The sequence below is a fragment of the Seriola aureovittata genome, chromosome 16 (genome assembly GCF_021018895.1).
Source record: "Seriola aureovittata isolate HTS-2021-v1 ecotype China chromosome 16, ASM2101889v1, whole genome shotgun sequence".
In the NCBI taxonomy this organism is placed as follows: domain Eukaryota; kingdom Metazoa; phylum Chordata; class Actinopteri; order Carangiformes; family Carangidae; genus Seriola; species Seriola aureovittata.
Genome location: NC_079379.1, coordinates 3,566,043 through 3,589,314, shown reverse-complemented (window position 1 = coordinate 3,589,314; position 23,272 = coordinate 3,566,043). Strand labels below are relative to the sequence as shown.

At 38.5% G+C, this 23,272-nt stretch overlaps 2 protein-coding genes across 3 annotated transcripts in view; both read left to right on the top strand.

Annotated features, from left to right (window-relative positions):
* Positions 1 to 20,864, top strand: part of zmym4.1 (zinc finger MYM-type containing 4, tandem duplicate 1) — a 28,901-nt gene extending 8,037 nt beyond the window's left edge. The window contains 22 exon segments of the mRNA XM_056400230.1: positions 497 to 692; positions 1,324 to 1,527; positions 1,705 to 1,855; positions 1,955 to 2,070; positions 2,194 to 2,373; positions 9,530 to 9,680; positions 10,466 to 10,638; positions 10,740 to 10,884; positions 12,078 to 12,173; positions 12,317 to 12,354; positions 13,522 to 13,669; positions 13,858 to 13,970; positions 15,065 to 15,137; positions 15,140 to 15,289; positions 15,845 to 16,075; positions 16,233 to 16,342; positions 16,431 to 16,605; positions 16,896 to 17,047; positions 17,346 to 17,460; positions 17,585 to 17,833; positions 18,783 to 18,909; positions 19,397 to 20,864. Coding sequence (XP_056256205.1) covers positions 497 to 692; positions 1,324 to 1,527; positions 1,705 to 1,855; positions 1,955 to 2,070; positions 2,194 to 2,373; positions 9,530 to 9,680; positions 10,466 to 10,638; positions 10,740 to 10,884; positions 12,078 to 12,173; positions 12,317 to 12,354; positions 13,522 to 13,669; positions 13,858 to 13,970; positions 15,065 to 15,137; positions 15,140 to 15,289; positions 15,845 to 16,075; positions 16,233 to 16,342; positions 16,431 to 16,605; positions 16,896 to 17,047; positions 17,346 to 17,460; positions 17,585 to 17,833; positions 18,783 to 18,909; positions 19,397 to 19,643 — 3,340 coding nt within the window. The 3' untranslated portion in view covers positions 19,644 to 20,864.
* Positions 20,865 to 21,666: 802 nt separating this feature from the next.
* LOC130184300 (uncharacterized) overlaps positions 21,667 to 23,272 on the top strand; it is a 40,640-nt gene continuing 39,034 nt past the window's right edge. For both annotated transcript variants that reach the window (XM_056400226.1, XM_056400225.1), the window contains exons 1-2: positions 21,667 to 21,754; positions 22,971 to 23,084. In XM_056400226.1, the coding sequence (XP_056256201.1) occupies positions 22,976 to 23,084 (109 nt within the window). In that variant the 5' untranslated portion in view covers positions 21,667 to 21,754; positions 22,971 to 22,975. The remainder of the gene's footprint in view (positions 21,755 to 22,970; positions 23,085 to 23,272) is intronic.

Sequence of the window (23,272 nt, the reverse complement as noted above, 5' to 3'; positions counted from 1 at the left end):
TAAAGCCTTCTGTCTTTCCTCTTTCCATATTTATTTAGCTAGTTAAGATAAGACACAGTTATAAAGAAATTTTACATTACATACAATACTAATAAACAATCTGTCTCATTGACTAAAAACACACCATTATTCCTATTGTTCACCCAGTTGTTTTTGGAGTCATACGGAGTCAGTCATCTATTCTAGAAGATGCAAATGTTTGACAATATTGATCAAGAGTTCAGCAGGAGGACAGTTTTTCTGAAGCCAGTATTTTGTAATGGCTTTTGTACTTCCTACCAACATAATCTTTAGGAGATATGTATCATCTTTGCTTAGTCCATCAGGAATATGTCTGAGATAGTGGGATGTGAATGTTATAATGATATTAAAACCCAGGGGTTTTGAGATTATTGTTATTACATCCATCCAGAAAGACTGGATACAACCTGTAGATCTTACCAAATATTACTGAATTTTGATCTCGAGTTAATCGCATCTCTTTTTATTCTCTCAGGTTGATATTTCGGCCTCAGGACGTCATCCTGGCTCCCGATGCTAAAGGAGTCATGAAGGAATTCTGCAGCCAGAACTGTTTGACCTCCTTCAATTACAAGAAAAACTCCAGCTACAGGAAAGCTGCTGTCTCCAAAAACCCACAACAACCAACAGCACCACAGTCACTTTGCAGCATGTGCACCAGATACTGCATTGTAAGTCAAACAGAACAGAGCTCCAACTAAGTCATTTTATTATTGATTATTTTCTTGATTAATCGTTCAGTTGCTTTGTTTATAAAAGGTCAGAAAATACGTTATAATGTCCCAGAATTTAAGGGAATGTCTTCAGAGCAAAAATGAAATTTGAAGCTGATATAAAAAAGAAAAGAAGAGAAAAACAGGAAACTGCTGCTTAGAAAAGCTGGAACCAGAGAATGTTTTGCTTTTTTGTTTGAAAATTAATTATTTTAATTATCAAAATGGTTGCCAATTAATTTTCTTTTTAACTAATTCATGAATGAACTACAATCTACAGACGTCTTAAGTTATTATATATTTTCCTTCTTCCCTTATTGTATCCACACAACAATAATCAACCCAATAATACAGTTTATTTGGAGAACTATTAAAAACAATCTTTTACTTATAGACAGTCTATAATATATAGTGTTATATATATATATATATATATATATATATATATATATATAAAATACGCGTGTGTATATTATAAAACGTAACTTTATGTAAATTTCTTTTTTCCAGTTTATTGGGTCACTTTTATTGCCCAAAGAGTTTTTTCTCTGAAATAATTTAAACTATTGTCTTGTCATTGCTCCTTCAGAGCAAGCATGAGGTGATCCTGAGCGGCGCTGTCCACAAGATGTGCAGTGACGCCTGCTTCAACCGCTTCCGTACAGTGAACAACCTGTCCATGGCTGGATGTGCAAACTGCGGCTCCTACTGCCACAACAAACCGCTCATGTTGAAGATGGACGACAGCAACAAAACTCTGTGCAACGCAGAGTGTCTGAACAAATACAAAGAGGTATGAAGATCCATAGTTAAAGAGACAGGAAGATGAAGGGATAAGATGAGAGGGTGTCAACTAAAGTAGAACAAATCCCCCCAGTGCTCCTTCAGAGATTCTCAGCTAAGCCTGTTAAAGGAAAAATGGAGACTTGCTCTTATATGTAACTTAAATTCTCATTTTCTCTCTGTACAGAAAACCAAGATAACCCTGTCTTGTACGATGTGTCGAACCAACCGTTTGCTCGCAGAGATGGTTGACAACAAAAACAGTGATGACTCTGTGAACGTCTTCTGTAGCAGCAGCTGTGTGATGGCCTTCAAGGTTCAAACTGTCAGTGCATCAGGTATTGGACAGCAAAGTCTCATGACTTACCTTCGTTGTTGGCGTTTAATACTTCACTCTTGGCCAAGTTTCTCTAGTAAAATTAGTTTCTTTTCGCCAGGTGCTCGGTTAAGTTGTGATACTTGTGGGAAAAACACTGTACCGGCCTACCACCTCGCCATGTCAGATACCTCCATCAGGAACTTCTGCACACTACCGTGTGTCATGGCTTTTCAGGTAATAGGGTTTTTGCAAACAAAGACTTAAAAGAAAATGTATTTGAGTTATTTTGCACAATAGAACATCAACAACAGTTGTTGTTCTCAAACATGACTCTGTTGTTGTTTTTCTGGGTTGCAGGAAAAGTTCAAGAAGTCACAGAAACAGGTCAATGTTTTCACGAAGTTGCCGATCGGATCCACACAAATCCAGGCAGTTACTCCTGTCCAACCTCCGCAAGACGTCTCCAACGAGCCGAAACTGAACTGCTCCCAGTGTACTTGCAACATAACTTTCAAACCTGAGGTCATCCAGATTAAGGTAACGTGTGTGTGTGTGTCTGTGTGTGTGTGTGTAAAATGAGAGTTGGGTTCACTCGACTTCTGGTGTGGGCTCTTGTATTCCCAAACTGAAATAAATACAGGAGAGAGAGTTCCAATAATAAAACAAGACCTATGGGATTTTATTAAAGTTCACAAAAGTAAATAAAGTCACATTAAGATTTCCATGGCACCTGGGCCCAGTATTTCAACATTTGTAATCCAGATCAGAATTATTCAGATTTTATAATCCCTCTTTATCCCAGATAAAATTGATCCTGTAGATTTTGTCCTGGTTTTTCAAAGACTTCCAAGACAGGATAATCATAATCCTTATACCACAAGATAAGAAGGACAAGGATAAGCCGCCATCTGTTGGTCAAATGTATGTAATACACTTAATCAGAATGAGAAACTGAATCATTTTATTACCATTGTAAATTCAAACATACAAGGAATCTGCTTTGTTGTTGTTTTGATGCATAAAAAAAGTAAAGCAGGTACACAAGGAAAAGAATTAGACAACACAATATGTAAATCAAATGTCCCACTGGATCATAAAAAGTCAAACATAAAACTTTTCCATCAGCATACTAGTGTTTGTATTGATAAAGTGACCTATAGATCACGGGACCCTAAGAGAAATAATGGTTCACAAAAGCTTCTCTCAGTGCGCGTCCAGCCGTCCCATCTGGTTGCATTGGTGCCAGTAGGTCAGGGCCATCTGCCTGGGCCATCCATCACAGTGAGGAACCTTGCGTTTTTCAGCGACGTTATGAAGCACGATGCAGGCGAGAATGATGTTGTGTGTGGGTAGTTCAGGCACGCAAAACGCCTCTTCAGCACTCCATTTAGCCGTTCAGTTATGCTCCTCGATCCTCTATGAGCACTGTTAAATCTGTCCTCTGCATCGTTGCCGGGAGATGCTGGATGGTGTGAGGGCACATTATGTCACTCTGATTGCTAAACTTGACAAAACAGTGACATCCAAGATGAAAACCAACACTGGGAAGAACATCACCAACAGTGTCAATGCCACAGGGAGTGGTGAATTAAGAACTCTGGAACAGGTGAAACTGCGCTGGAAAAATCTAAAACAGAAGGCCACAAAGGACAATACTGAGTCTCACAACCCTAAAACAGGTAACAAGCCATATAAGCGGGATGACTTTACTGATGTTGTTCTAGACATCATTGGTGGAAAAAGGTCAGAGGCTCTTCAGTCAAGGGGGTGAATCTGGACTGTGTGGGACTGAGGCTGAGACGGCAAACTCGGAGAAGGTTGATGAGTCGGGGGGGCAGCTTTTTATCCTGAATCTTGAGGCACAGCAAGGGGACCCTCACAGTTCAGCCGACACCCAAGACCAGCAAGAGGACCCCCACACGCAAGAGGGCCCCCAACACCAGCAAGAGGACCCCCACTCTTCAGGTGACCCCCAACATCCACAGGAGGACCCCCACTCTTCAGGTGGCCCCCAACACCAGGAAGAGGACCCCCACTCTCCAGGTGACCCCCAACATCAGCAAGAGGACCCCCACTCTTCAGGTGACCCCCAACATCAGCAAGAGGACCCCCACTCTTCAGGTGACCCCCAACATCCACAGGAGGACCCGCACTCTTCAGGTGGCCCCCAACGTCCACAGGAGGACCCCCACTCTTCAGGTGACCCCCAACATCCACAGGAGGACCCCCACTCTTCAGGTGGCCCCCAACACCAGGAAGAGGACCCCCACTCTCCAGGTGACCCCCAACATCAGCAAGAGGACCCCCACTCTTCAGGTGACCCCCAACATCAGCAAGAGGACCCCCACTCTTCAGGTGACCCCCAACATCCACAGGAGGACCCCCACTCTTCAGGTGGCCCCCAACACCAGCAAGAGGACCCCCACTCTTCAGTGGTGGAACCGCCCCATAAGAGGAAACGTCTTGCGAAGGGCCCAAAGGATCAAGATGGCTGGTGTTCCACTGCCACTTCCACCTGAGGGAATGTGAATTTTTGTTTTTCAGAGATTTTTCTTTTTGTGACCATTTTTCTTTTATTTTATGTTGACATCAAAGAACATACACACATACATAGATTATTTAGGAGTTTATTTTTAAAAAAAAAACAAAAAAAAAAAACAGTCCACAGTCATTTTTCTGAAAGCTTTGAGTTTTGTGTGTGTGTGTGTGTGTGTGTGTGTGTGTGTGTGTGTATTCTGATTGATAATGTTATTTTGATTTGATTGATTGTTTAATAAAGGCTGGATATTGTTTTGTCGTAGTCTGTGTCAATTTCATATGCAAACATCAAGTAATACGAATATATGAATTGAATTGAATTGAATATTTGCAATGTGTCCTGCATGTCTCTACATCCACTTTGAATCTGTGCTGAATCCACCCTTACAGTGGCATCAGGGAAATCCTGTTATTTATTGTCAAACCTATCCTAATCTCAACCTTGGAGCTTTGAAACACCCAAAATTGACATTTGATCTGGATTCTGTGTAGAATTGGATCACCAAATCCGGATCCAAGTTTTGTAGGATCAGGATCAAATGTAACATGTTACAATACCAAATTTTGAGATTTAATCCAATCCGGAGGATTCTGATCTGGATTAAAAGTTTTGAAATACTGGGCCCATCCCTGCTGTGTGATTAACAGGAGCATGAAATTTGTCTTGAAATGTACAAAACACACAGACTTGAACACAAGATACAGAAAGTCTCCTGACTTACTTAAATCATACAGAATACTCATGTGTTAGACATGTACTAAAACCCAAAGTATAAAAGATATGAAACAAAAACATGTTAGTCCAATAAATTGCCACGACTATTTGCTTCCACCCGAATGTCAAAATAAATTGCTCTTAGTTTTCTTTAAAATTTTGATATGAGGAACAACAAATAGTTCCAGATGACTGGTGTGAACTGATACCACTCACATACAGTATCTGTCTGTTAAATATGAAACTGCAGTCCAGCACATAACCACTATTCAAACAAGATTTTTTAAAAACAAGATATAATGTGTTAATTAGTGAACTTTATAGGTGTTGTTTATTGTTGTACATTGGATTATTTTGGCTTTGGACAGAGCCAGGCTAGCTGTTTCCCCTGTGTCAAGTCATTATGCTAAGCTAAGCTAAGCTAATGGATGCTGGCTGTAGTTTCTTATTTGGTAGACAAACGTGACAGTGATATTCATGTTTTCATGTAATTATCAGCCAGAGAACAAATAAACAAGTGTTTCCTAAAGTATAAAACTGTAGAGTAGAAGTAGAAGCTTCTAAATACTGAAGATTCATGTAGATAAATGCACATCAGGTCATTTGATAATGGAACAGTTTTTATTTAACCTGGATCTTTCTCTATAACTACTGTACATGATCATATACTTTCATCCACGTTGCCCAAAATAGAAAGTCTTCGTGTTTGATAAAAACTCAAAGGTCCATCGCTAGATTTCTGAGCTTTCAACCGCATGTCGCGGTCCTCTTCAGCTGTTTTCTTATTTTATTATACCTTATTTCTGTCTCTGGAAGTCGGATGAGATTCCCAAACATACAGAGCAGGGCGAACGGAAGCGTCCGGAGACCTCTGCTTCAAATGTGGAGGAGCCCGTGGCACCAAAGAGACAGGTGAATGACTTTGTATTTAAGGGAGACGATATATTTTAAAGCAGATTGATCTTATAGTTACCCTTTGAATTGATCATTTTAAAAAGCTTCTGTAAACAGTAAAGTTTCTAGGTTTTGTTACATTTTCAAACTGGTCTGTTAAATATTAGACATGTAGGGTTGACAGGTTTTTGTTTTAACTAATATAACTGCATGGGTATTCATTTGTATTTCTTAGTAACATTATTATAATTTTTTTTTCTTTTTTAAATAAATTATCTGTGTTATGAATCTCAAACTTAGAATGTATCCTTATTTTTTCAGATGACCCACAGTCCATGCATCACAAATGAAAATGTAAGAGTTTTTTTTTTTTTTTTTTTTTGTGATGTTTAGATTTTAGGAGATACGCGTTTTAATCTCAAAAACAGTTGCACAGAATAGCAGCATCAGTGTCAGGCACAATGACATCAGGATTACTAACATAATATACCCAAACATATATATATATATATATATATATATATATATATATATATATATATATATATATATAAGTGTAAATGTAATTAAATTACTTGTTTATCTTATCTCCAAGGGTCCATGTACAATATTAAACACAAATGTTACCATTTGATATATAGTACCAGAGTAAGCTTACAGGTCATTTTCATGTTTTTTTTAAGTGATTTTTGTTTATTATTGACACAACACAGATGACCTAAAAGCTTTTAATCATACATGTAAAAAAAAAAAAGAAAAAAGAAATCAAGACTTAAATCAGTGAGGTGAAGTTGTTCCTATAGCTTGTCACAGTATTTAAAAAACTTTTAGTAGTATTCCTGTTACTATAAAACATCTTAAAACATCACAGATAGGTTTCTTATTGTCTTTACTGTGAAAGTTCATGTTTTAAAGTTTGTATTTTAGCTGTCATGATTAGCATTTGTTTTGTTGAGCATAATTATCAACTTCAGTTCAATAATGTTGTAGGAAAAATTAAATTGTTTTTTTTTTTTTCTACAGATGATTCAGGTCGTTGGTGACCTCCTGAGACGAGTGCATCATCTGGAGGACAAAGTAAACAGTATGGAGAATATGAACGAGAAGCTGCAGGCGGAAAACATCAGGCTGAAAGTGGCTCTGATGAAGAAAGGTGTGTTTCTGTTCTTCTCTTTATGTTCTAACTGTGACACAGCTGACAAATAAATTGACTTCAGAAAACTGTTTATTTATGGTTTTATTATTGTAGTGGTTTTGGTGTCATTTGGTTTGCATATCTTTTTCTGTTAATTTCAGACCAGACAAAGCCACCATGGATTGGTTTTGCAGCTACTACTGCACATTTACCACCCCACAGCCCATCTGATAATAACATGGTGAGTGACCTCTACTATACATTTTTATGTCCTGCCATCATGATCCAGATGATCCAGTTAGATTTTGGTGAGCCCTGCTTTTTTTTTTTTTTTTTTAAACTTTTGTCTCAGAGATCATTGTGGGAAACAATCAAAGTGCCTTTTGTTTGATTAGTGGAGTGACCCAGTGTAGTTTAATTAATGTCCCAAGTTCTAATCTTTGCTGAAAAAAAAAATGTTAACTGTAATGACAAAAAATATGAATACAGATCAAGCAAGCTACTTCTTTGTCTTGTCTGACACCTGATACCTGATTGCCTGAACCTTGTATTATTATTATTATTATTGTTATCTACAGGAGATTTTTGAAGAATCATGTTTAAGTTTTAAAGTAAACAAGGAGGAAAGAGCCAGGTTTAGTTTGCGGGCCATCATTTGACTACCAGTACAACTACTTAACCGAACTTGACCTGTGTCAGCAGAGTCATTTATTCTCATTTATTTATGTAAAGAACACAAATAGGATGGTCAGAATGAATCAGTAAGAATTATGAAATGAAATTAAACTTTTCCTTTTTTCAGGTTGATTTGGGCTTTGGTGTCCAAATTCAAAAGGAAAAGCTGCGTTCTGTCAGCAAGGAAAACTTTCGGCAGATGACCAGGGACCTGATGGATATTTTGTTCACGAACGAAGAGATGGCTGTGTCATCGGTAGTTGGGAAAAAGTTATCGTTCCCAAGTTCACTTCCAAAGCCAGTCTTGTCCAAAAGCAAAGTCTCTGCCATTATTGGTGAGAAGTCATTGTCTATAGACACTAACTTCACTTAAACTTACTAACTAACTTAAATAATGTGGTTGAAAAACAATTTATTGTTACTGAAAAAAATGACGTTTAATTCTTTGATGTTTTGTAGCCTTTGTCCAAAGCCACTTCACGGGGACGGAGCCAGTCTTAATAAAAAACACCATGGGACACAAACTGAGAGCAGTGGCAGTGAAAGTGAAACAAGTTGACCAGCATTATGGATCGACCTGAATATGTTCATCATCAGTTGTAATAGAAGAATAAAACCTGCTGTGAAACTAATCAGTCTCTTTATGTTTTGTTTTTTCTTTTCATTTCACTTGGGAAAGTAACTGTGGAAAAGTCTGTTAACAATGTAAATGTGTTGTTGGCGTCCCAAATAATATCTGACATGGAGTTTTTCATGCACCTGCTGCTCAGTAGGAACACCTGTGTGGCTCCAGAGGCAGAGAGGGGACTTAGACGAGGAGTTTAACTTGAAACTTGAACGACAGCGTGCAGCAGCTGTTTTGAAGTGTGAGAGAAGAGTTAGTCGTCAGCCTCCTTTCGTTTTCTGGATCACACTGATTGATCTTTATTAATTTCCAACATTTTAAAATACCGACCTGAACCTTACAAGACCTTATAAGGAATACAATGATAAAGTCATGGACCTACACTCAGTTGTCAGTTTATCAGGAACACCCAGCTAAAACTAATACAACAGTCCTGCAATAAATCCTCTTTCATGAAGGTTTTAATGTTCAGTTTGTGTTGAAACAGTTTCAAAGAGGAATTGGTTCAACTTTATGATGATTTTTGAGGATGTACTTTGTGATACTGTTTAACTATATTGTGTTACACAAAAAGGTGTGTCTGTTACTTAGCGTTATTTAGTCTCATTGATATAAATTACATGGGAAAAGAATCAGAGTCGACACCTCTAAAACAGTTTCAGCACAAACTATATTACTTATAACCTTCATGCAGGAGGATTTATTGCAGGGCTGATGTATTAGATTACATTGCTGAGTGTACCTAATAAACTGCCAGCTGAGGGCATTTCCGCCTAGTGTTCTCACAGTCTACTAAACTAGTGGCTAGGTTCATTGAGTTCCATGAAAAATTATTTAATAATGATCATTTATTGTATTCAGGAAGTAGAAAATAAATCCCATCAGAAAAGGAAGATATCACTTCAAGATGCAAATTTAAGTGAATTTAAGTCCAACACATACAAAAATAAAAACATATCAAGATGTCCACCTTCTACCAAGGAATACAAACTAGCAGCCGTTTCTTTATCCTGTATCTTAAAGATGAACAGTTTTAGCTTTAAGAGTTTTTAAAATGTGACGTATACACTGAAAGTTCTAATGTTTATTTATATCAACTCTGTGTGTGCAGGACAAGATGGTTTTTGTGTGTAGCGTGGACTGTTCTCACGAGTTCAAGAAAGCCAACTATGTGACGAGCCTGTGTGAATACTGTAAGATCGAAAAGATCACCAGAGACGCCAAGAGGATTAACAACAAAGACTGCTACTTCTGCAGCGATGGTAAGAGACTGATACAAATGTGTGATGTCAGGAGTGATAAAGGGATTGTTGTATCGTCTTGTCTCGAGTGTTTTTATCATACTTTGACCTGAGCTTCCTACAAAAACACCCGGAACAACCTGAATAAAATGCATTTAATCTTTTATAAGTTCTGCATTTCCAAGCAGTTTTGATATTAATAATAAAAACCTGTCAGAGCCGCAGACAGCTTCAGGAGAGGAGTGAGACTTTATCAAGCTATTGTTGCCTCTATTATTAAACCTTGAAATAAAAAAGTCACTATAGTGAAAGAGAAATTTAGGCCTGTTTATAGTTTCATAACTGTTTGTTTTTTTTACTTGTCATTGCATGGAAACATTTCTATGGGAAGGTGCAGAGCTAAATCGTTGAGAATTGTTGATCTGATGCCAAATCCGCTCACAATAATGACACATAGGTGCATGAAACAACACATGAAAGCAGTTGCTTTTGTTGCTTCTGGGTGAGCTCCTCTTGCTCCCCTGTAATTTGATCGCCGGTTAGGTTGTGGAAATGGTGTGATCCACTTCAGGTGTGTGTGAAATCATATTAGATGTGTCTTCAGGCCATGAATGTGAAAATATATATATATTAATATTTATGATTGAAGGTCTGAAGAATGTGTAAATGTTTTCGACCGCATCCAAACTGTTATTTTTACCTTCGAGAGGTCAAAGTACTGATGTCTTAAAAACACCAGGAACCACAGGGGAGTCTGTAATTCACACATGGTAGTGACCTTGTGACTCTCCTCTCCCTCCTCCCAGGCTGTAAGCTCCTCTTCAGGCACGACCTGACTAAAAACTGGGGCAAACACTGTCACTCCTGTGTCTACTGCCACTGTGTGTCGAAGAAGTTGGTGACGGCTCAGTATGGAGGCTCGACAGAGGAGTTCTGCTCTGAGGAGTGCAGGTCCAGATACACCATGCTCTTCTGCCACGTAAGGCTGAATGCTGTTATTAAAGTCATAGTTACACTTAAAAAAGTGATGATGATCTTGTTTTGCCCCAGAATTAACATTTACACACTGTTTTCTCTTAGGTCGCCAAGTGCGACACCTGCGGGCGCAAAGGGAAACTGAAACAGAGTCTTCCCATGCTGGGGGAGGTCAAACACTTCTGTGATCTGAGTTGTCTGCTACAGTTCTGCAGTGATAAGGTGGCCACACAGGGCGAGGTCTTCAAAGGTGCGTGTTGTTACCTTTTGTTGTGGTTTTATCCCTGTTTGAATTCATGTCTGACTTTTTCTTTAAAATGTTATGAAATCAGACAGAGCCAGTGTTTTTCTAGGGGAGAAACCGCCTACCTCAGAGAAGGACTTGAGATTTACCAACACCTTCGTCATGTAATCAAAGTTTCTATGACTTGTGAAATTTTTGGTTTTGACAGAATCTATAACCAGGTTGCTGTCGGCTTTTTCCAGAGAGCTGATTCCAGATTTCTTAATTGAAATGTAAATGAGAAACCTGGTTTCCATGATCCGTTTAGGGGATTAGAGAAACCTGATTACAGGTAGGTTTCTCCTAGAGAACACTATAGTTCTCTGCCATGTACAGGTTCGGTCAAAAGCACCACCAATTTTCCAGTTTTTATTGAAATATAAGGAGTCCGTGTCTAGTGAATGAGACCCTGTGTACGCAGAGGGGGACATTACATTTTGTTTTTGATGTTCCTTATACTTCATTCTGTTTAAAGACCTGTTGTCCTCATTAGTAGACACTTTTTTGTGCCATCTAGTGATGGCAAAAGGTGGAAAAACACTCTGCTGCCATGACCGAGATAAAAAGGGGAGAGGGTAGAAAAACCCATCGAATTTTATGGTTGAAACTTTTTCATTATGCTTAATAAGTTTGTAGTTTGACATGACTAGCAACAGCAACAAGGTTGAGCGACTTTATAATCCATCATGCAAAGTGAAGGTGTCAAAGTATGGGAACATATCTTGCGACGATTTGGTAAGAATTGAGTCCGGTACAAATCAAAACACGCCTTAAATAGTTCTCCTGAGGCCAAAGGGTGTTTTTTAAAAGGTTAAAATAATTCCACCCACAGTCTGACTGAAACTGACACTCGAGTCAAAGTGGCCTCTAGAAGTCTGTGAACGTTGGTCTCAGCACAGAACATTTGACAGTTTGTCATATTCAGACACATGGTGACCTGCTGCATGTATACGCAGTGGTTTCTGAGGACAGATCAGTTGTTCTCCTCTGAATCGGCACAAAGTCTCTAAAAAAACAGAAATATTTCAGTGTTAGAATTTTATTCCAGTTAAGAGATTTTCTTTTATGACACTAGGTAAATTCAGACTCTGGCAGACCCTCAGCTGAGCCTCAGCTGACCCCTCTGTGTTTCCTGTTGTTGTGTTTTCTTGAATCAACAGATACAGTTGAGGCCACACCTGTCATCGCCAACGTCATCTCACTTGCAGGTACTCCGACGGGAAAATCCAATGCACCCGACAGAACTGCCCAGCAAAGTACGAAACAAAAACACACCCACAATTATTTATGTACTGTATGTAAAAATGTAAGAGAGAAAGACATTCTGAGGCTTTATTCAATTTCAGTCAGTTGCCAGTTTTGATTGTGAAAATTTCATTCTCTCCCTTTATCTTCACAGGCACAGTCTCTAACTTTCAGTCAAAGAACTCTGGACATGTAAGTTGGTGATTATTATATGGATATTACATGCAGTGAAATCAACACTAAATACACAGACACGTGACAAATGAAAGGAAAATGACTGAGAATGAAAGAGAGGTGAAAGAAAAAAATTGAGATGTTTTCATATAAAGTAGGTGTTCTCTTTCATACAGCAATCAAGGCAAGTTTATTTGTATAGTACCTTTCTACACCAAGGTAATTCAAAGTGTTTTACATAAGAGAAAAAAGCATTAAGACAAGATATAAAAGATAAAAAAGGCAATTAATAAAAATAAAAAGATAAAAAATAAAATAATATTATAATAATAATAACTTTATTTATATAGCACCTTTTAAAAACTGTTTACAAGGTGCTTTGACAAACAAATCAAAAGCAATGATGGTCTACAATAAGTTACAGAGGGAGGACAAACCAAATAAGGACAATAAGAGGGAGCGGCCATATAGAAATACACACGCAACACATGCATGTCGCAAACACAAGAAAAGCAATAAAAGGGCGCTCTGGAGACGATAAAAAGACAACATCACATAAAATCAAGTTAATAAAAATGAGTTTTAAGAAGTGATTTGAAAGAAAAATGGCTAAATGTAATAGATCTAAAATAAACAGGAGAGCTAAAATAACTGCAGTGCAAGATATTATGTCCAAGATGTAATTGAATTAAGGGCAGAAAAGCCTGAAAAGATTTAAAAGAACTAAGAGTTTGAGCAGACTCAAGTCTTCTGGGAGTTAGATCCAGATATTTTGTACATAGAAACTGAACGCTGCTGCTGCTGCTGGAGCTGCTGCTGCTGCTGCTGGAGGACATATACATGTATAAAAACCTGAGCAGACCCAGTTAACCTCAATCTTAGGCTCAAGATGACAAGAGGAAGACATAGAAATGACTTTGAGAGAGTGTTAATAGGACATCTACAGGAGATGTGACTGAATGGCTTGATGAGTATAAGAATGAAGTGAATCATGGCCTTCACTAACATTCTCCCCGTCAAATTTGCACAAATATAAATACATGAAGATTTAACTGTTGAGACAGTCAGGTCGCACCTTTCGCAAACCTCTGTTACCTCTGCTGCTTTTACCTCATGATTATTCCTTTTGTTTTGAAAATGATTCATTCTGGAGTTGTTATTGATTTTTGTCTCTTCCTTGTTCAGATCAGTATTCAGACGGAAACAGTGAAACCTCATCCTCCTCCTCCTGGCCCAAAGATCCTGAAAAACAAGGCTCTGCTGTGTCGACCATTGGTGCAGAACAAAGGGGTCTCCTGTAAAACACAGACAGCTGATGTCGAATCACAGACAGGTAAGAGCAACACCCAGACACCAGGCCTGTATATTAACAACATCTCTGCTCCAGGACAAACAAGAAACTGTGTTTTTCTCCTTTTAACTTTAATCATTTCCATGACACAGCTCTGAAGTGACTTTTTTTTTTTTTTCTTGTAGCAACAGTGGCAGTGACGTTGTTTCTCTTTTCTTTTATCTCTATAGACGACATCTTCCCTAAAATCATGGTCCTGCCTGTCCCAGTGCCGGTGTTTGTGCCTGTCCCCATGAACATGTACAGCCAGTGTACCCCCAGACCTGTGGGCCTGCCGCTACCGGTACGTCAACACTACAACCACATCTGACTCTGAATAATTGGGATCATTCTTTTTAATTTTAACGTTTTTCTTCATTATGACCTTTATGTTAAAAATGTATTAGCTTTTAGAGCTTTACATACCTTTAATTTGCAGCAGAAAATGCTTCTCTCCAAGAGACACTTACTGACTATCCTGCTGTTGTCAAAGTGTCTGAAGTGTAGTACGTTCTTCAAGTGAAATCAAATAAATTACAGATCATCTCATGATCAGGATTTCAACACAAAAGATCCTGTTTTTTTAGACAGCGCCCTGGAGCAATTCATATTCAGCATTGCTAATGCTATTGCTAATGCTAACCAATGAAATGAAAAGTCCAGCTTATACATCAGCCGTTTGCATATGTGAGATTCAGCCATTAACTAACAATAGATTTCAGGAAAGAAATCCTTTAGAAACAGTGTCTCCATTAGATCATTTGTCCACCAGAGAGAACTGACAAGTTTATTTTTCAGTTGTAAAATGTTTTGCTCAGTAATTATCTGGTCACAATCTTTTAACAAACAAAACTAATGGATTTGTATCAGGATTGTTGGTTTATTGATGGATTGATTCATCGATTGATTGACTTTATTCTCCACCTCAATGGAAAGTTGTACAATAAAAATACATACAATGCACATAACAACACATGAACAAACATGCAACATGTACAACGTACAGTATTGCAAATAGGTAGGTAGCAGAAGATAGGTTAAATAAATAGCAGAGAGCAAATCTTAAAAAAATAATGAGACATGTAACAAGTGTTCCCTGGTGCAGTTAATGTTGTTTATGTTTGTGAAAACTGCTGTTTTACTGTCAGTATCGGCCTCAAAAATCCAGTATTGTACTGAAAAAATGTACTTTATACTATATGGGATGTAATTTACTGTCTGTGTAATTGAAAAATCCTGTTCTGTACCAATGTGTGGCCCAAGGCATACCTGGTTCCCTTGTTCTTTTTTCCTCTGTTGTCTTTAATCTGAAAACACCAACAGTAAGAAAGTTCTAAAAAAAGGCCATATCACAGACCCTGGTCACAGGCAGTTATTTTCTCGACCTGTCTTCCACAGCTGCCTGTGCCCATGTTCCTTCCTGTGACGATGGACAGCGCTGAGCGCATCGTGGAGACCATCCAGGAGATCAAGAAAAGATCCCGTCTGATCCTTTTGAGGCCGAGCTCATCCTCATGGCTGAGATGGTGGCAGAACAAGACGAGAAGAACGACAAACCAGAGAGGCCAAAGGAGAAAGTGATGGAGAAACAGACAGAGAGACATGAAGCAGCTGCCCCAGATGGTGAGAGAAATGGTTTAAAGTTTGTTTTTTTTTATAAACGGAAGCAATGAAAAGGAGAATGATTGAATAGTTTTAAGTTTGGAATACTGCAGTTGGATGGCAGTACAGCAACCCAAAATATTGCAGACTCAAAATGATGACATTACGTAATTTTTAAAAATTTATTCCTGTGTTGAAAAAGAGAGTAAAACTGATCTGAAGCCAAAAAACATGTATGTTTGTAGAGTATGATGGTGTTTGGATGGTATTGATGGTCATATAATGCTTATCACATGTTTCTGATTATTTTTGGTCAATTTGACAAAAGCAAAGACCATTTTTAAAATGTCTTAATCAATTGTTTTAAGAATTACAGTCTGTGCTTTAGTCATTATTTTCTCAAATATCTTTTATAAACATAAAATCTCGACTGGCATCTTTTGGAGAATTTAATAAAAAAAAACTTAACCATGGCCTTTCATACAATCAATATTACCTCAAATTATCTCCCTCAGATATTTTTATGTCGTATGGTTTTAATATGAGAAATGTATTACACTCATGTTTCTTTTACAGACCACACCAGTAACTACAGCGACGACTTGGATACAGACGACTTGGCCAGTTTCCTCAACAATTGGGAGGATGCTTCGTCTGACGCAGGTCTCAGGTCGCCGAGTCGATCGTACGCCCACGAGAAGCTCAACCCAATCATAGACGTTCCTGTGGGCATGCCCAGTGAGCCTTACTCAGAGCCCCCGCCTCCCGCTCCGCCTCCCATGGACATTGAAGCTGACTTTACTGTTGGTGAGGAGATGAGATGTATAAATATATAAACTCATTCAGGGTCATTTGAGTTTTATCTCAACCTTGAGTAGTATTGAAAGGGTTTGCTCTAATTATTTGAAAACACCGGTTTGCTATGTAGTTCTTGGTCTAAAGTTTCATGTGCTATAATTGTTAGAAACTCTGGAGAAGATGGCCCGGCTCAGAGAGCAGTCCCGGCAACCTCCGAGCCCCCCACCCGCCACTACACGACGACGCCAAGCACACAGGAAAGCCAGAGAAAAGAAGGTAGCTAAACTAGATTTGGTTTTATTTGTAGTTTATAGTTGTGATACTGGTTTTGCAGCCCCCTCTTTCCCTCTCTGCTTTATCCAAGGGTCGTAAATCGCAGCGGTCGTCAAAGGCAGCGGAAACGACATCTCAAAGAGGGTCCGCCCACAAGGCCATGGCTGTAGAAGTCCCTAAACTGAAGAGTCAGTACGGAGTCGATGCCTGGAAGCGGTGGATACAGTGGAGGCAAACTCAGCCCAACCTGGAGAAACCACGCTTCTGTAAGTCTGGAAACAAAGGGAACACATGTATGTACATTCAGATTTAACTGAGTTATGACTGTGAGAAGGAAAACAAATGAAATTACCAGGGACCAGAGGCAATTTTATCCCCCACCTCCCCCTGTAATGATAATCCTGTCCAAATAGGTTTTCAGACTGAGGTTTATCACTTTATGATAAACTTTATCATTGAAGACATTATTTAAAAGTTTGACTTTGTGCATCAAAAACAAACTTGTTAAGATTTTTCAACTTGTCATCACTTTCAATTCCGTATATCTTGATATTAGCGCGTCCCATGGAGTTAAAGGAGGACATTCTTCGATGCACTACAGCTGAGCTGAGCTACGGCCTCTGCTGCTTCATCACGGAGTTGAAACGACCAAATGGAGAGCCGTACTCCCCCGACAGCTTGTTCTACCTCTGCCTCGGCATCCAACAGGCAAGATAAGCAACGTTTTGCACACACGGAATAAACATACAGACACACTAACACAATAAAGACATTCATCCCCTTACAATCGCATCCATTAACAAACCCTTACTAAAGACACCACCTGTAACTCTTAGCTTTATCTTCAGTCCCCAGCGTTTGATAAAATGTAAACAGTGATTTCAGCAGTGCTTTGAAACACTACCAGATTACAACTAAAAGAAACAGCAGACCCACTGCAGTGAAATAAAAAACTGCCATCCTCATTGTTCTCATTCCAAATCTGTACCATTTTGTCCATGTGTAGTACCTGTTTGAGAACGGTCGCGTGGAGAACATATTCATGGATCGCTTCTACAACAAGTTCTCCACTGAGTTCACAAGTATGCTGAGAGGTTTCAAACCTTCCGTCACAGCCGGTGGTGAGTTATCGCTGACATTGGCATTCTCTCAGTATATCAGTTTGTCTTTCAGTCTCTGTCTCATGAAAACAAACTGTACCCTCATTTGACCAGCGGTATCTCCGCTCTCTGTTCTCTTCGCCAGGTTACATCCACTCCCGTGTGGAGGAGGAGTTTCTCTGGGACTGTAAACAGCTGGGGGCCTACTCCCCCATCGTCCTCCTCAACACTCTGCTCTTCTTCTGCTGCAAGTACTTCGGCTTCACCACGGTGGAGCAGCACCGCCAGCTGTCCTTCGCCCACGTCATGCGCTGCACCAAAACCAACCCGAATAACACCAAGACCACCTTCCTGCGCTTCTACCCGCCCATATCCATACATGAAGCAGAGCCAGGTACCAGTGTGGCTGAGGTCAAAATTAAATACCTATTAATTCCATACCAACACCGGATATTAAACCTGTAATAAACAGCATTGATTTTTATGATATTAAAACACATTTTCATTCTTCATGTTAACAATCACAAGTTTTGTGTTTTTATAGAAATGTTTTTTAGGAAGTCATGTAATTGACATGCAGAAATAATTTGCTAAAGATCATTCAAAGCATCTCTTGTGTTGAAATGCTACACAAATTATCATGAAACATTTTGTTGGAGACATTGCAGAGCAGAATATATGAGTCAGATCTGTGTCAAATGTACATTATTTGAACCATTATATTTTCCCTAAAACAAATTGGCTTCAAAAACAATCACAAACTATAAAATGAATATGTAGCAGCTACCACCTGAATTTTATTTGTATATATGTGTCATAAATGTATATATATGATTTTAGAGTCCAAGTTATTTTCATGATCCATTAATCTGCCAGTTATTTTCTTGACTACTTGTTTGGTCTATAGAGCATTAGAAAGCATTATAAACGCCCATTTCAATATACTAGAGCACAAGGTCTATCAAATGTCTTGTTTTATTTGACTTACAGCCCAAAGTCAAAAAATATTTTATTTACTATAATAAAAGATAAAAAAGCAGCAAATGCTCCTACATCAGACAGTATTACCTTCTATAGTAAAGTCTTACCATGCATAATTATTTTATCACTTTATCTGTGTCTGTTATTTGGTGTGTTAACATCTGTGATCAAGGGAAAGTTTATTGAACACCAGGCAACAGGATAGAAGTCACAAAAGTATTAGCTTCTATGTTATTTCTCTGCATATTCACATAACAGGAAAAAATTAAATTATAGTATTTTTTACCAGCAGTTCTGTGTTTATTTTTTCTAAATGGATTCATATCAGATGTTAATGTGTTTGTTTACTGTGTCGTCTTCAGATCCAGAGGTTCCAGCCAAGAAGCGTAAGGAGGAGGAGAGTAAAGAGGACATCCTGGAGATGGTGGAGAACACAGAGAACCCTCTCCGCTGTCCGGTCAGACTCTATGAGTTCTACCTCTCCAAGTGGTGAGTAAAGTACCCCACCAACACTCTCATCAGCTACTGTACCTCTGGCTGTCTAAATCATCTCATCTCTTGAACTGTCTGAAATGCTCTCACTCCTTCTCCTACCCCTCACCCACATAAAACCTAATCTGCATATCATACATCTATCATGATCTGTAAATATGTACTTTGAAATAGTTTTTTAATCTTGCTTTTTGTTGTCCTCCTGTTCATACTGGCCATGAACAGATCCCTTCATGACATGCTTCCAAGTGATTGTAAATGATTACAGTGACCAAAATGTGAACCCATCCTTTAATGTGTTTGCCCGAGCCTAATATGACACTCACTGGCTGTTTCCATCTTTGTTAATAATTGAAATCAGTCTTGCCTATTCAATTTATGTTCCCATGATAGACCAGAGACTAAAACGAAACTAAGTGCTGCACATTTGTCTCCTTTAATCTCCCGGTCAGCATGTTGACATTAACGTCTGTCTTCCATCCAGCTCGGAGTCGGTAAAGCAGCGCACCAACCTGTTCTACCTTCACCCCGAGCGCTGCTGCGTCCCCAACAGCCCCCTGTGGTTCTCCTCCACTGCTCTGGATGACAGCACCATGGAGGCCATGCTCATCCGCATTCTCACTGTCAGAGAGCTGCATCTCAGGACGAAGAAAGAGGGAGTGACTGAGCAGAAGACAGGCAGTGACCCGCCATTTATACCTGATGAGGAGGACGATGAGGAGTCAGAGTGATGAAGAGCAATGAGAACAGAAGTGACCTTTTATTGGTGTAACAACTTGTGCTGTAAATGGTTGTAGTTTACCTGAAATGTTCATTTAAACACGCTCCCATAAATATAAATGGACAGCATACATCTCTCACATACATAAGTACAATGTGCTGAACGGTCATACTTCCTAAACACCATGTTGGTTGGGATTTTTAGATCTTCAAACACACTGTTTGTGTATCCGGGACTTGGAACCTGAGATGCAAGACTCAGCTCAGCATTCAGACTGTTTACTACTGCTCAGCAGAACACAGCTTAACTTCTGTGTGTCTGCTAATTAGTTGTTTCTCATGGATGGTGCTGCTTTTGTTTCCTTCCATGTATCATGATTGCTTAAATTCTTGTGCAAATTGAACTTCAGTGAAGAACTCAAGCTACAATGAAAACAATTTTCATTTTTGTCGGTGTGAGTTGTAAACATCCATGCCAGAAGATAAACTGAAAACATCTCCCTGATGTAGATGTGGATCACCAACTGTCATTTAGTGTGACAAACCTGCAGCGTAGTTTTATTTTCAGCAATTCATCAAAGCAATGATTTGTTGTCAGTCTCTCAGTCAAATACAAATACTGAAACTGCTAATTCGTATCTGTGTTCTTCAGGTAATCTTACTTTGAAAAGTCTAGTCTAATCAAGTCTCACTTGATTGTGAGACTACAGAGTGACCTGTGATTTTTTTTTTTTTTATGTTAAAGAATGAAAGAAGAAATGAAAGAATGAAACTGTTTTCTATATTTCCTTTTACCTCATTTATAGCAGTGGACACATTTTGATCACCAGTGTCCAAGTGATGGGATTAAAAATATGTTTGAAATTCATTTGAATACATTTAAGAACATCTTGTCTATGAATGTAGCGCACATCTAGAAGGCTGAAGACTCATGCCATTTGGAAACAATGCACAATTTTACCATTTTTCTTGACTGAACACTAAAAATGAACAGAAGAGAGTTTTGAGTTCATTTTGGGCATGCTGTTTCAACCAAGGTGTCCTCTTGAGACATTGACTTCTTGCATAATCATGACCCCGGTGTTATATAGAAATAAAGAAATACTGTCCCTTCATGTATATCTTGGTTACATTAACCCCTAGTCTGAAGAGTATGGCAACCAAGGTTCTCTGGGTATTTTCTATTGTATGTCCTTTTTAAATAAATAAATAAAAAAACATTTCAAAACGTTGCCCACTGAGACTCTACAGTTGAAGAGGTTTAAGGTATGTGAATGACGGCGCGTATTTCTTAGTGTTCACAGTATGCATGTTTTAGCAGAGGAAGTGGTGGAGGAAGTATTCAGATTCTTTACTGAAGTAAAAGTACTCCATTACAAGTAAAAGCTGCATAGAAATATTTCTCAAGTATAAATATAATCAGGAAAATTGAGGACTATAATGCTAATTTTGCTCAATATTCCAAGCCACATAATTATCATAAGCCTTCTCAAATACCATGCAATCTTTGGCATTTTTCATGAAAAAGAACTTGATTGATTATCAGAATGTTTGACAGTTTCCTTTTCTTCTCCATTAATCAACAATAGTTTAGCTGTATTTGTGTTTACTGTTGAGTTCTTTTTTTATGATCCATATGTTTTGTATGCAAAATCTTATTTGTGAACTAACTAGTAAAACAATTGTCAAATGAATGTAGTGCAGCAAAAACTATATTTCACTCTGAATTGTAGACCAGAGGTATCTGCTGGCATGAGAGGAAACGACAGTACAGAACCATAGTAAATGTACTTAGTCACATTCCACCATTGCTTTTTACTTGTATATGGGGACAGTGTATTGAAAATATCTCTGTATGTCCTCATAAACCACCCATGCATGTATCACTGTCCACCGCTGCTCCCCGCGGCCGAGACTATCTTGAAAGCAGATTCGCTGCGTCTAAAGTCAGTCAGTGACGTTTCAGGTCGATGATTGGCTGGAGTTGCCACCGCTCGCTATGATAATGTGACGTCATCGTCACGGGGTCTCTGGGAAAGGCGAAAGGAAAGGAAGATGGCTGCCAGTGTGCTAGCTACCATTGCTACCCTTCTTGCTTCTACTGTGGAGTATTAATGTGAAGGTAAACGTTGCTCTGTGAGAAAACGATATATATGTTGAAACACATTTATTTAAGTCAGAAGCAGTGGATAACCTCTTTGTAAGATACTACTAGCCACTGGCTAGTTAATGGTAGCATGATAGCAAAGCATGGGTGCAATGCAAAGTAAACAACAGTCAGATAAAAACAAGCTGGTTTCATATAAACACATTATGAACATGCCTTATAGAAGAGATAAATGCCAGGTTACTAGCATTACTGTTGTCTTTATAGTTTGGTCTTAGTTTCAAAACTTATTTCTATTCATGTGTGAAAAAGTTTAAAGCTCTAAAAGTAAAGTGAACATACTTTAAAACTAATGTCTTATTTATCAGCTAGCTTCATATCAAGTGCAGTAAACGGGAAAACTAAATCAAAGTACTTTTTGCTGTTACCACAATTGACTTATACACACTATCAGTTCTCCTTGGTACACCTGTGTACAGTTATATAGGTATTTTCTAGGTTGTTCCAAGCATCTTGGAGAACTTGCCACAGTTCTTCTGTTAATTTGGGCTGTCTCTGTGTCTTCTGTGTCTTCATGTAATCCCAAACTGACTCTATGATGTTGAGATCAGGGCTCTGTTGCAGGACTTAGTTTCCTATGACTCTGGGTGTAGGTTTGGGCTTGTTGTCATGCTGCAGAATATTACATTTAAATTTTGAAAAGCCTATTTAGTTTTACCAGTCCTTAACCAATCATCTGTACCTCTACAAACAAAGCTGGCATCTGATTCTTGAAACATGAGAATTGCATACAGGCTTGGGGTGGCAGCACATGTGTTGGGCATGTTGGGGTTGGGGAAGGAAATTACAGAAATGTGTAGTGAACTCTTGCACAGGCTTGATTGATGGATTTTAAATTTATTTTGTAGTTAAATGAATCCAGGTGTCTCCAAAAAGGCCTTCAGAGTCTTAAATTTAATTTACAATGTGTTAAACATTTCATTGTTCAGACCTGACATACATCATAAGCATAATGTTTTGATATATGTTCTTTATTATTTGACAGACTTTTCTCCCCTTTTACACAGGGAAATTACGTTTTTCACACTGACAACACATCTTGTAGCCCTAAGATGTCTTTGTTGGCTAACTTACCTGCTGTTGTCTGTGAGGATCATCATATTTCCAAAGAACAATGTGTCATATTATGTACCTAATATACCTAATTTAGTATCTTTGTTAAACTTTCCAGTTGTCATGGAAATGCAGAAAAGACCTCTGACTCCTGAGGAAGATGCTCTTGAGCACATAGTTGCCTGTAGAGACAAACCTTTCCTGGAAGAAAGGTTTATAGATTCATTTAAAGGTATGTGCTACATTTCTGATATCAATCGCTATGTTTATATTGAAAGGATTTCTGGTATTACTTGACAAGAGGTTGGGGTAATCTGTCCTTTGCAACTTATTTTTTGTTGTATAGACAGTCATTTGGTCAGAGAGGAATATGGAGTAAATAAAATGCCCTCCAGATGTGATATATGAAACTAAACAAAT